This window comes from Moschus berezovskii, chromosome 7 (genome assembly GCF_049115385.1).
Source record: "Moschus berezovskii isolate FMDL1 chromosome 7, NW_MosBer_1.0, whole genome shotgun sequence".
In the NCBI taxonomy this organism is placed as follows: domain Eukaryota; kingdom Metazoa; phylum Chordata; class Mammalia; order Artiodactyla; family Moschidae; genus Moschus; species Moschus berezovskii.
The window spans coordinates 77447721-77461819 of record NC_142466.1 but is presented as its reverse complement, the minus strand read 5'-3'; the positions used below and the strand labels follow the sequence as shown (position 1 = coordinate 77461819).

The following is a 14099-nucleotide window of genomic DNA, read 5'->3' as shown; positions in this document are numbered from 1 at the left end:
GAAGGAACGGTTGTCTCTGTATGCACTAGTGTCCCTGTCCAGAGCTAGATATGTGGAGAGCTCAGCCTCTCTGTCTCCAGACAGTTGGAGACAGGCCTTGAGGAAGCTGTCTTCTGGCTGTCAAGGTAACTGCCACTCCAGGGACCATTGAGAACAAACTCTGAGAGCGTTTGTTCACAATAACAAAACTTGACCCATGGACAATGCTTCACGGTCTTAAAAATACTTTCATACCTTTAACTCATTTTATTTTTAGAATAACTCTGTGGTGTGGGACACATATTATTGCCATTTTGCAGATCCATAAACTGCACCTTGGTGTGCATAAATGACTTACCTCCAAACACACAGCATGCACAAGCAACAACTGGGGCTGCAATCTTTGTCCTCTATCATTTACTTGAGTAATCTTTTCACAACATCAGGATGCCTCTCTGAAATTCAGCCTCTGACACTCACTTACCAAAACCAGCACCAACAATTGATGTGCATGGCAGGTAGGCATGTGTTTAGGTACAAGGAAGAAAAATCCGTACCATATGAACTTACAGGGTTTATTTGTTTTGTGCAACAAGAAGTCTAGGGATTGGCAATCATGGGCTGATTCAGCAACTCAGGGACCCAAGCTCTTTCTGTCTCTCTGCTTTGTCATCTTAAGCCTATAGGTTGAAGTAACCTCATGTTTGTCCTCTCTTGGCCACAGAATAGCTGCTACACATCCAACATCACATCTACATTTTAGGCAGGAAGAAGGAAAGGGGGAAAGGGGAAAAGGCAATAAGGGTCTTCTCTTAGTAAGTCTTTGCCTTTTTTTCAGGAAGAGATCGCTTTCCAGGTACTTTCTTCTACCTCTTCCTGGTCAGAACATGCTCCCTTGATGCAGGAGAAGCTAAGGGATCCAGTATTACAGTTTTCCAGCCTCTGTAGTAGAGGGGGCAAGGAAGAAGGACAGCTGATGCACAGTGACTACACAACACCTCCTCCCAAATGTGTCAAAGCATGGCATGAACCCCAGCCCGAGGTACATGTGCCTCTGTCCACACAGTCTGGGAAGTGTCTTTGCCAGCACCTCTGGACAGAAATGTTGTTCTTCTGGATGCCAGCCTGAAATGTGAGTTGGTCCTCAGGGATGAAAGGCTTTAGGCTCAAGGGGCAACTCCCGGCCTGCATCCTGGTGAGCCCATCAGCCCTGGTGAGGAACAGCTGTTACACTCAACCTCCCCCAGGAAGAAGGCTCTTAACTAGATTTCCCATACAGAACTGTGTGGAGGAGGTTCAAACACAACCAACCCACCATAGGCTAAATTTGTACTCCAACCAACCTCATAATGAATAGTAGGAGACTCGTGTTTGTGACTTCAGCTTCTCGATTCGGCGCTCCAGCCCCTCAATCTCCAGGGCCCCAGGTACCAGGGACCCCGGCCAGGATCAGGGGAAGCCCGCCCTCTGTATAGAGAGGACACGTGGTCTTCCTTGAGTGTCCACTAAGGAGGAGGGAAATCTGGATTTCTTTCAGTCAGTGGCTGATTTGGTCAAGGACTTGGGGGAACCAGATTTCAGGGCTGTGGTTCTCAGCCCTAACTCTACATCAGTGTCACCTGGGAAACTTCCACATCGACGCTAATGCCAGGGCCTCTCTCCCTCAGGCCAAGGATCCACCTTGGCAGTTTGGAAAATCTCCCTTGGGGATTCTGGTATTCCGGCAGGGGTAAGGAGTACGCTTTGGAGAGGACGGCTCTCCATTCAACTTGACTGTGAACACTTAACCTTATCAAATCAGCTCAGTCCTTCATTCTAGGACAAGTGAGGGTTGTAGGCCACAAGCCACAGACATAATGAATGAAAGTCGCTCAGTTGTGTCCAATTCTTTGCAACCCCATGGAATAGTCCATGGAATTCTCCAGGCCAGAAGACTGGAATGTAGCCATTCCCTTCTCCAGGGGATCTTTCTAACCCAGGGATAGAACCCAGGTCTCCTTCATGGCAGGCGGATTCTTTACCATCAGAGCCACCAGGGAAGCCCAAAGCCACAGACATAATCACATCAGAAAATGAGAAAAATGCAATGCTAGCTACTCCCCAGTTTCCTATAGTCTTCAAATGGGCTTGGTGGATATCTGAGTCACAAGGAGTCAAGGGCCCTACTCTAAAATGTACCTGGGGTTTGTCGGTTTGTTTGTTGAATATTTATTTATTTGGCTGTGCCAGGCCTTAGTTGCGGTATGCAGAATCTTTAGTCGCAGCTTATGGGATATTTTTAAAATATATATATTTATTTATTCATTTGGCTTCCCCAGATCTTAGCTGCAGCACATGGGACCTTTGATCTTCACTGAAGCATTCGAGATTTATTTATTTTGGTTACAGCATGCAGAATCTTAGTTGTGGCATGTGGGATCCAGTTCCCCAAGCAGGGATTGAATCCCAGTGCTGGCAGTGCAGAGTCTTAGCCACAGGACCACCAGGGAAGTCTCCTGGGATTTGTTTTCATTGGCTAAGATAAGATACACAGATGGAAACAGTGATCATGAAGGGAGCAGATTATACTCACAGATCCCTAAACACGGGAGTCACAGCACACCACACAGGGCCACATGGGGAAGCCCTAAGGTCCATCAGGAGGCAGAGGGAACAAGGAGAAAGCATGGGCAAGAATGCTTACAGTGATTTTTGTGGCAAAAAAAAAAAATTGACGAGGGAGGATAAGCAGGGTAGACATGCTCAGGATTGGCTGGTTTAGATAATTCTGGTCGACCCTGAAGCAGAGGAGCTGCCCCTGGTTTTCTGGAAGCTGACCCCCAGATGAGTAGGCCTGAAGGATAGTGGCTCAGCCCAATAAAGGGGAAGATGTAGGCTCTGAATTAGTAGATTTGCACTTGAAGAGACTGCTCTCAGTTATGTGTGTACTGTCTCTGGGAACCGACAGCCTCTCCAGGGACAGCAAGGCCCCAGAGGTCAAACCATTAGAAAATAAAAGATGTGATTAATATCAGCTCCACCTTCGTGGCACTTCTAGGACTCAGGACTGTCTACTGAAATCCTATCATATTCTGTTCAAAGAATACTTTCCAATCCTCCTCTCTGGGAAAGGCAGGCACACACAGATTCCTCAAATGGCAAGGTGGAAAGAGGGGTCCTCAGAGACCCCAGAGCACCCCTGCACATCAGAAAGGCCCCTCTGCCTTGGCATCTCTGAATGCCAGAAGGTATGGCATGCTGGCCTGCCTCTGGGGATGACCACTCTTGTGCCATGCTGTGTCCCATCCCTCACATGAATCAGCCTAGTCAGCCCTCATTGGATGGTGCTGTACCCACTAGGATCCACCCCTCACCCCACCATCTGTCTCTAAGTCATCCCTGCACCCCCATTCACAAGCCTCCTTGGCATGTAGGACCTGGCCCGTCTGCACTGTCAACCCCTTCTGGCCCCCTCCACTGCCCCGCTAGTTCTCTGCCTATGCCTTGGGACTTGGTGATGAGACACAGAACGACTTGCTATGGCCTTTCATGTCTCCATGGCTTTGTACACGCTGCTTCCTTTGCCTGGTGTGGCCTTCCATCCTGGACAGACTTCCATTCATCGGGAGCCAGCTCAGAGGCACCATTCTCTGTGAGGCTTTATTCAATCACCCCATGGCAGAGTTGATAACCTCTTCAAGTTTGCTTCTGAAGGCCCAGCAATGTGCCTGCTGAGAGCTCAGATTCTTTGCATGTATATCTAGCTCCCCACTAGGCTACTGTCTCCTCGAAGGTAGTGGCATGTCTATCTCATCTCTTACCCTCAGCAGCCCCCCTCATGGTGCTTAATGCATGATAAGGGCTTAGTCAGTGCTTGTGGAATGAATGAATGGGTGAACAATTGAACCCCTTGGACCAAGTGCAATCATTATTTCAAATTACTCATTCAAAGATATTTATTGAGTGTCTTCTACGTGCAGGACACTGTAATCTATGCAGGTTTAGAGGTAAGCAGAAACAGACACAATCCACACACTCAAGAAGGTCTTAGTCTTGTGGGGAAATGAAGGGTTAGTCCCTTAGTCACGTCTGACTGTTTGCAACCCCATGGACTGTAGCCTGCCAGGCACCTCTGTCCACGGGATTCTCCAGGCAAGAATACTGGAGTGGGTTGCCATTCCCTTCTTCAAGTCTTGTGGGGACACAGATGTGGCAACAGGGAGCAAGGACAACTCCTGGGGTTTATAAGGGGCACGAGAGAACACATGCCAACACTGGAGGGCTCTAAGGGGAGGAGGCCCTGAGGGGAAAGGCAGGCAAAGACAAGAAAGCAGAGCAATTACAGAGAGACAGAGGATGACATAGCTTGTTATTGAGTGGCATTTCCAGAGGGCAGAGTGGATGGGTTTGGAGGTGGAGGGAGAACAGAGGAACTCTTTTCCTTGACTCCAAGGAAAAGAGAAAAGAGCATCTGGGACATGATGCTGTGGTGAGGACCAAGGGCTGGGAAGGAGATAGTGGGGAGGGGGTGGTCATTGAAAAGATCTGGATGGCAGGCAGGGAGATTAGGGCTCAACAGTTTCCCTGAAGAAGGCCAGGAGGCCCGAGAGCCTGGGGGTGTAATGTCCATGGGTGCTGTCTGCTCACCGAGTTCATGGCTATCCCTGTGGTTGATATTTCCCTACTGAATAATCAGAGTCATGGTGAGCTACAGGAAGAAGACAGCCCCAAGTACAGATGATGGTTGAGGGCAGAAGCCAATGGTTCAAGGATAAGGCAAATCCAGCTCTGGCCACCTTCTTTCCTTCCTTTCCATTCTCCCCACCGCTCACATTTTCCATAACTCTCAATTGGGATACAACTACTAAAATTCCTTCTAGAACAATAAGAAGATAAATTTTAAAGAGGAAAAAAGATTTATACAGTCATTTCACCAAAGAAGACATACAGATAGTCAATTAAGACATGAAAAGATGCTCAATGTCACTAGTCAGGTAAAGAATCTGACTTTGATTCAGGACCCATGTTTGATCCCTGGGTCGGGAAGATCCCCTGGAGAAGGGCATGGACATTACCCACTTCAGTATTCTTGCCTGGAGAACTCCATGGACAGAGGAACCTGGCAGGCTATAGTTTATGGAGTTTCAAAGTTGGACATGACTGCATGACTAACACACTGTCATTAGGGAAATATAAACAAAAAACTCAATGCAATGCTACTTTACACTTGCTAGAATGGCTACAATCAGACAGACGGATGATAACAAATTTTAGTGGGGATGTGGAGAAATTGGAACCTTTATACACTCCTGGTGGAATTGCAAAATGGTGAGACCACTTCAGAAAACAGTTTGTCAGGTTTTTTAAAAATATTAAACATAAATTTACCATATGTCCTAGCGATTCCACTGTAGGTATTTTCCCAAGAGAGATGAAAACAAATACCACACAAAGACCTGCAGCAAATGTTCATATCAGCTTGATTCATAATAGTCCCAAAGTAGAAACAACCCAAATGTCCACAAAGTGGATAAATGAAATGCATACCAATACTGACTCAATGGATTACTGTTTGGCAATTAAAAGGGATAACCTGTTGATATATGCTACATGCAAAAATGTTATGCTGAGTGAAATAAGCCAGGCACAAAAGACCACATATTCTATCATTCCACTTATCCAAAATGTCCAAGAAAGGCAAAAAAGAAGATTATAGGGACAGGAAATGGATTGGAGGTTGGCTGAAGATAAAGACAGAAACAGGTAGTGATTGCAAATGGCACCAGGATTATTTGGGGGGTGATGAAAATGATCGAAACTTAGTGATGATTGCACCACTCTATTAATTTACTAAAAACTTTTGAAATGCGTACGTTAAAGGGGGTGAAGTTTGTGTTAGGAAAATTATACTTCAATACAGCTGTGTAAAAACCTCACTTGGACAAGCACAGATCTAATGCTCCTTCTGTGTTGTCATCATCATGCCAAAGCATGTGACCTGTTGACAAGGCTTCTGGTGTCTCTCTTCAGAGCCCAGGACGCTGTTCTGCCCTGCACCTAACTGACCTCCAAATATGCAGTGAGGATTCCCTGAGCTCTCCCTACCTTTACCTCTCAGCCAGATAGAGGGAGATGAGAACTAACACCTCTAAGATAATACTATGTGGTTACTATACATTTCATTTGATTTTATCTTTTCAGTTTATTTTTAGCAGGTAATACATTCACATGGCTCAAAAATTGAAATGAAAGAAGAGGCACATAAGAGAGATTTCCATCCTACCTCTGCTCCATCCACCCATATCCCACCACCACCCACATCTTTTTTTTTAAGTATCTTTCCAGAGTTTGTTTATGCAAATACAAACCAATGTGAAGAAATAGTTTATTTTTTCTTTCTTATGTAAAAGTAAATTGCTAGATTAAACTGTTCTGCACCTTGCTTTTTTCACTCATCTATCTTGGAGAGTCTTTCAGATCAAATCTGAGAGATCTTCATTGTTTTTCCCAGCTATAAAGTATTCCATTGTGAGTGTGTATCAGTGTTTATTAACCAATCCCCAACTGAGGGATGCCTGCGTCATTTCCAACTTTTGCTATTATAAACATAGCTGCAATGAATGCCTTCTACAAAAGTCACTTCATAAGTGTGCAAGTTATCTTTTGGGGAAAATATTACAGAAATGGGGTTGCTGAATCAAAGGATAAATTGGCCCCATTTTTGCATTCCCGTGGCAATGTAGGAAGCTTCCCCACAGCCTCGCCAGCAGGGCGTATTGTCCAGGTCTGGGATTTGCAGAATGCTTGACAGGGGTGTTGATTCCATCCTGCTTTCTTCAAGTGGGATTACTTTCTATTTTATTTTATTTTGGCTGGATTACACAGCTTGTGGGATCTTAGTTCCCTGAAAATAGATCAAACTGGAGCCCCTGGCAGGAAAAGTGCCAAGTCTTAACCCCTGGACCTCTAAGGAATTCCCTTTCTGTTTTAATTTAAAATTTTATCTTTTTTTTTTTTTTTTTTGCGGTAAGAACATGAGATCTGAACAGATTTTGAAGTGTACACTACAATGTCATCAAGCACAGGCACAGACTTGTCCAGTGGACCTCTAGCACTTACTCATCTCATGCAATTCATACTTTGCACCTATTGAACGGCAACCCCCCATTTCCCTCTTCCCTCTGCCCCTGGCCACCACCTTTCTGCTTTCTGCTTCTATGAGCTTGACTCTTTAAGATACCTCATGTAGACTGAAGATTTCCCAGGTGGTGCTAATGGTAAAGAAGCCACCTGCCAATGCAGGTGAGTGGGTTTGATCCCTGGGTCAGGAAGATCCCCTGGAGGAAGGCATGGCAACCCACTTCAGTATTCTTGCCTAGAGAATCCCCATGGACAGAGGAGCCTGGCGGGCTACAATCCATGGGGTCACAAAGAGTCAGACATGACTGAAACGATTCAGCACACACACACACAACCTTACTACATACCTATGGTATACTCAATGTCTCACCTCCCCCAGTGACTACTTCACAGCTTCTCTGTTCCCAAACTTTCTATAATCCCTCTCCTCTGATTCATGGAGAAAACAAAAGTAACCAGAATCCAATTTCCTCATTCCTCACCACATCTCTCATCTAACATCTGAACCTGTATCGTCCACCGATCAAAGTCTAGGTCCCCCACTTTTGCTCTGGATCCTGTCCCCTCCCACCTTCCCAGAGTCTTGGCTCTTCAATAAGCCCCTTTCTGCTCTCTGACATCTATGCCTCCCTCGCCACTGGATCACTTCCGTCAGCCTGCAGACACGCCTCACTGTCATCCTTCTCTTTAAAAATTTAGAAAGAAATAAACCTCTTGACTCTTCCTTCCCACTTAGTAACAGCCGCTCTGCGTCTCGGCTGCCCTTCACTCTACAGTTTCTCTTTTGATCACCTTTAATGACCATCTTCAGTTCCTCGCCTCCCATCTCTTCACCACCTGTTCCAATCCAACATCGTCCTTTCTACTCCACTGACACTGGTCTTGCCAAGATAACAGAGATCTCCGTGTTGTCCAGTCACTCTGCCACATCTGTGTCCTTGTCTTGCTCCGCCTTTCAGCAGCATTCAACACAGCTGATCAATTCCTCCTCCTCGCCACATTTTCTGTGTCAGCCCTCACGATACCTTCATTTCAGGTGGTTCCTCGTCTGCCTGGCTACAGTCTCCTTTGCTATACCCTCCTCTCCTGTCAGTGTTAGTATGTTCTAGAGTTCACTCATGAGACCTCTTTTCTTCCCCAGGTCTAATCTCTCCACGAATCATCTCATTATTCTATGATGAATTGAAGGGCCACCTTCAGTCCTTGGGATTCAGTGACTTCAAAATTCATATATCCACCCTGACCTCTCCTCCAAACTCCTAACTCTGACTTAGATACTTGTTTGACTTCAAGAGGCATTTCAAACATAACATGTCCAAAACAGAACCCTCAGGATCCCCCTTCAAACAGTCTCCTCTGCAAGTCTTCTCCGTGGCCTTAAATGGCTCCGTTCATCCAGTTGCCCAAGCCAAAACCCCGAGTCCCCCTCCATTTCTCTTTCCCTACCTGCTCCTCCCTGCCCTACTGTCCAGTCCACCAGCAAGACCCACGATGCTCCCTAAAAATACTTCCCCAGTCCACCTACTGGCTTTTGTCTCCATTGCTACCATTCTAGTCCATAAGCCATCATCCTGCCATTTACCACTGCAGTAGCTTCCTGTCTGGCTTCCTGCCAACCATTCACTCTCCATCCAGCCACCAAGACTATTTTTAACAGCGTAAACCAGAGCATATCACTGTCCTGGCTAAAAAATACCCTCCAGTGGTTCTGCATTGCACTTGGAATAAAACCCCTGCCTCACTCAAGTCTGCAAAGCCTTCTGTGGCCAGAACCCCATCCACCTCTCCAACCCCGTCCACTCTTCTGGCTTGCCTCTCCACATGGCACTTTTTCTGTTGCTCAAACCCTCACTCATTCCCACCTGAAGGCCTTTTAGCGGTTGTTTCCCCTTCTTAGAAAGCTTACTCCCTCCATGCTCATGCTCAGTTGCTCAGTCATGTCCAACTCTTTGCAGGGTTAAGCAAGGCATGCATTGCACAAGGGCCCCCAGGTGAGAAAAGGGGGCATGTGGTTGTTGTGGTTTAGTTGCTAAGTCATGTCTGACTCTTTCCTGACCCTATAGACTGTAGCCCACCAGGTTCCTCTGTCTATGGGATTTCCAGGCAATAATGCTGGAGTGAGTTGCCATTTCCTTCTCCAGAGGATCTTTCCAACCCAGGGATCAAACCCATGTCTGCTGTATTGGCTGGCGGATTCTTTATCACTGAGCCACCAGGGAAGCTCTTACTCCCTCCAAACTTACTCTATTTTATTTTATTCATATCATTAATCCCACACTGGCATTTCCTTGGTTTTTGTTGTTCAGTGTGTGTGTGTCTTACCTAGAGTAAAATCTTCCTGAAAGTGTTGGTCACACTGTCTTGTTCTCTGCTGGACTCCCAGTACCTAGAACAGCTTCTGGCCCATATCAGGTGTTCAGAAAATGTTTGTTGAAGGGATGAATGAATCTGAGCATTCCTTGCGATTGGTACAGCTCTTGACATGGATGTACTAAGCTCTCTTGTATTTGCTGAATTAATGGACAGGTTGCTCCAACTCCGTGTGTGAGCTTCTTGAGAACAGAAGCCCTATTTCCTTTGTTTCCTCCCCAGCTCCTGGCATGATGCTAGGGATTTCCAGGTGCTGGGTAAATATGCTTGCTTGATTGACTCTTCTTCATAAAGGGAAAGCCAAACTATTAAGCGGCCTACTTAATAGACCAATTCTCTGAGAATCAACGTGTGACACAAGAGGAAAGTCATAAGAACAGGGCTGAATCGAGTAGGAAGCTCCAGGGGTGGGTCAGCCACTGTAGGCTGGAATTGAGGTAAAAAGGGTGTCCGCACCTTGTAGATTTCCTATCCGAATTCTAGCCATGACACTACACTTGTTTCTGGTGAATGTGTTACAGGATGCAGCCTACATCCTAGTGATGGTGGACCCCGACGCCCCCAGCAGGTCTTCTCCCAAAGCTCGATTCTGGAGACATTGGCTGGTGTCAGATATCAAGGTAAGCAGCCAGAAGGCACTTTCAGACTCAGCGGGCACTGGGGCCAGAAGATGGTCATTCTCAGCTCTCACTCGGGTTCTCAGCTCTCATTTGGGAGGGTCAGGGACCCTGATGAGCCAGGACTTCTGTGTCAGGTCGCCCCCAGCACCCAGCTGTCACAGCCTTGCGCACGTTTCCCAATAACTTCAGAAGATATCCCAGGATCAGTGATACATAGGTAAGCAGGTTCTCAGGATAAGTAGGGGTGGAGCCCCAGTTTGTACTGTTTTCTTGATTTCTATATTGTAAAGACTCCCACTGTCACCAGTTTCAAGTTACAACAATTTCATAACTGAATGGCAAATTTTCTGAAACTGCAGCAATGGCTTCAGCACACCACTGCCAGGGGCCTGGGTTTTGGCGGGCACCAGGTGATTCTAAGTGGTCCTCATGGCAGGGGACCCCTGCAGGATCTGCTCCTGATGGGCCAAGGGGCGTGGAGGAGGCCTGGTGATCCATCCCTTTCTCTTTGTACAGAAACAAATGACCTTCCCTTATTTTTCCTTTTGTCATCAGCCATAATTAGAAAGGTGCTTGGCTCCGCCTTTCCAGAGTTGGTCTGAGGAACACAAATCTGGTGACTTGTTAAAGGGGCATTAGATGAAAAAAAACAAAACCAGAAAGGCTATATTGCCAGGCAAGTTTTGGAGACTCTGGGTTAAACTGCATTAATCCCATTCCTCACTGAAGGGCTTTTCAGAGCTTTTAATATCCTAGTACGCGTTACATAACATGCATCTATTTTCCCATCTCACTCGACTGTTGAATCTTTTGTTCACGAGCACGTGGCAGTGCACTAGGGGAAAATCCACACTGTCATCAGACACCCATGTATTTCTGCCTGGAAAGCCTGCCGATGGCGTTTGCATCACGTGTGCAAAGGCATCAGCCCCGTAAGATGGTGGGAACCCAGACCTAGAAAGACTAAGTCTGGATCCAGGCTGGTTCCCAACTCAGTGATCTCCATCATGTCATGGAGACCCTCAACGGTATTTCATCTTTATCCGTAAGATAAGAACCATGTTAACTCTTCTGTATAGTTGTCATGATCCTCCAATGAGAGCGTGTACTAACAGCAGTCTCTAAAACACAGCACATACCACAAATATAGGGACTTCGTATTTTTCCTTCTAGAGCTGTGGGGCAGAGGAAGGGGTATCTGTCTGAAGTAGCTGTTGACTCTTCTGGTCAAGGCAGGGCTTTCACAACCACTGGAGTGGGGAGGTGGTGGGAGGGTTACCCTGGCAACCAACCTCCACCCAGTGACCACAGATCCTTCGCAGGATGCTCAGGGGGACAGCCAGTTCTCAGGGGCAGCCCCGGTGACAATCTAGATAGTGGCTCTCTCCAGGGAGACTTGCAACAGCGGTTTCCAGAACAGAACCCAAGCAGGCCTAAAGAAGGAGGGCAGGAGCAGTGCTCCCACGCACTCCCCTGGCCAAGCCCTGCTCTCCAAGAGCCTTGGAAACACCATAAACCTGTGAAAGGGAAGAGCTAGGGGAGATTCCTGCCATCAGGGGAGGGAGGGGAGCTGAGAGCACAAAAGGGAAAGATACTGGATCCTGCCACAAACTAGAGCAGAGGCTCTGGGTGTACTCAAGACTCCCCAGCAGCCACGAAGGGGTGAAACTCTCAAGAAAAGACCATCACACTGCTCATCATATTTAGTCTGCCCCCCACGCACAGGGCTGCCTGTAAGAAGGTTCTATGGGCAACTCTGAGGCCTGATTTCAGAAGCTGGGACGTAATGGAATGTGATAATGCATGCAAGTTCAGTCGTGTCCAACTCTTTGCGACCCCATGGACTATAGTCCTCCAGTCTCCTCTCTCCACAGGATTCTCCAGGCAAGAATACTGGAGTGGGTTGCCATGTCCTCTTCCAGGGTATCTTCCCAACCCAGGGATCAAACCCATGTCTCCTGCATCTCCTGCATTGATTCTTTACCCGCTGAGCCACATTTCAGAGTAGAGGACTCCTTGGGGTCATGAAGTTGCCTCTTTTCCAAGCCTGAAGTCTCCTCCTGCCCACTCCCCTCCCCCAGTACAGGGCAGGACGGTTTTCTCACACCAGCCTTGTGGTGCAAATGTGGTTTCAGCCCTTACAGCCCAGCTTAGAAGCAGAACAGGTGGCAGGTGGCAGCTGGCCGGTGGGACCGCTAAGCCATAGAGCTTACCAGGGCCACCTGCCCGGGTACAGCCCTCAGCCCTCTCTCGGGCTGGAGGATGCTTGGGTTTCCGCTGCATTGTCACCCACTTGCCCAGACGCAAGGGTCCAGCAGGAAGCAGCAACTCTCCCCAGTTATGTCCACTTAGCCTGACCACCGGCCCCCATGTTCCGCCAGCTGCACAGCTGGTATAAAAACCAGACTCGGGTAGGTCTCGGGTTGTGGATCTCAGCCAAAGGAAAAGAGGGTGCTGATCAAACTCAGAAGCACTTCCTGTGTGTTGGTGTTCGGCTACAGCTGAGTTGGTCCCCAACTTTAAAGCACATTCAGATCAGCTAGCAAGCTTGTTAAAATGCAGATTCCTGGGCACCCCTTGGGTCAGGGTGGAGGGAACAGGACACCCACATTCCACGGGCATCCAGGAGGGGTTTAGCAGCTGGAAGGAAGACTGCAGAGCTCAGTGTCAGAATGCCCGGGTCCTTGTTAAAATCACCCATTTGTGCAGCAATTTGCAAGTGAAAAGCACTTTTAGAACTTCCTATTTGTTCAATTCCTGGGTCAGGAAGATCCCCTGAAGAAGGAAATGCCAACCCACTCTGGTATTCTTGCCTGGAAAATCCCATGAACAGAGGAGCCTGTTGGACTACAGTCCATGGGGTCAAAAGAGTCAGATATGACTGAGCGACTAACACTTTCACTACTTTTTTTTTCATTGATCCTCTCAATCACTTTGTGAACCAGACATTATCCCCATTTTACAGATGGGGAAACAAAGGCTGCAGAGAGGAAATGATTCCAGTCTCTCAGCTATGAGTGGTAGAGGTGGGTCTTCAATCCTGGTACCTCAACTCCAAACCACCATCCCACGTGGTCAGGGTTCACACCACATCTCTTGCATCAACTCCACTGTGGCCAAAGGCATGTCACCATGCCCTCCCTGTATAATGGGAAACATAATCTCTGTGGTTCCCTTGTCATCCTGGGGCTCTGTTTCTGGTTACAAGTGGATGCTTCCACTTCTAGTTACCAATTTTACAAGTGGATGCTTCCAGGGACCCTCCTGAGGGAATGCTGTCTCGGTAAATAAAACACATGATAAGGATCTTCAACCCCATAAAAGTAAACCCTGCGTGTTATCATAACCCTCAGCAACAAGTGGCGTCAGCAATAAGGCATACCAAAAAGTCACTGCAGATACAGAAAGACAGTAGCTCTGCGATTCACAGTGACCACAGAGGCAAACTTGGTGGTACCTAGGCTGGCCTCATTAATAGGGCATGAGTATATGCCAAGTTGATTCAGTTGTGTCTGACTCTTTGTGACCCTATGGACTGTAGCTCGCCAGGCTCCTGTGTCCATGGAATTCACCTAGCAAGAACACTGGAGCGGGTTGCCCTGCCCTCCTCCAGCGGATCTTCCTGACCCAGGGGTTGAACCTGTGTCTCTTATCTCTCCCTCATTGGCAGGTGAGTTCTTTACCACTAGCGCCACCTGTGGGACTCAGACCTAATTAGGTGGTGGGCTGCACCATGGACATGGGAACCCCTCAGTAGAGCCAATTTTTTGGACTGTTTGTCCAGGTTGACACAAGATTTAAACCACTTCTTAGGAATATGTGAAATATCAGCAGCCCCTCCAGTGAGAGGCTGGTGGGATCTGGGACAGAGTAGGATAACACTTCAGTCCTTAAAAAAAAGCTAGGAGCTAGAGAGGAGTCCATCAGAAGGGACTAGACATTCAGGGTACTCTTTGCTCATTCAGCACATATGGATTGGCCATTATTTGCTATGGCCAGTACTCTTGCCTA

The 14099-nt window shown here is 47.4% G+C and overlaps 1 protein-coding gene across 2 annotated transcripts in view; it reads left to right on the top strand.

Moving 5' to 3' along the window:
- Positions 1 to 14099, top strand: part of PEBP4 (phosphatidylethanolamine binding protein 4) — a 223696-nt gene that overhangs the window by 98753 nt on the left and 110844 nt on the right. For both annotated transcript variants that reach the window (XM_055427217.2, XM_055427218.2), the window contains one exon: positions 9990 to 10088. In XM_055427217.2, the coding sequence (XP_055283192.1) occupies positions 9990 to 10088 (99 nt within the window). The remainder of the gene's footprint in view (positions 1 to 9989; positions 10089 to 14099) is intronic.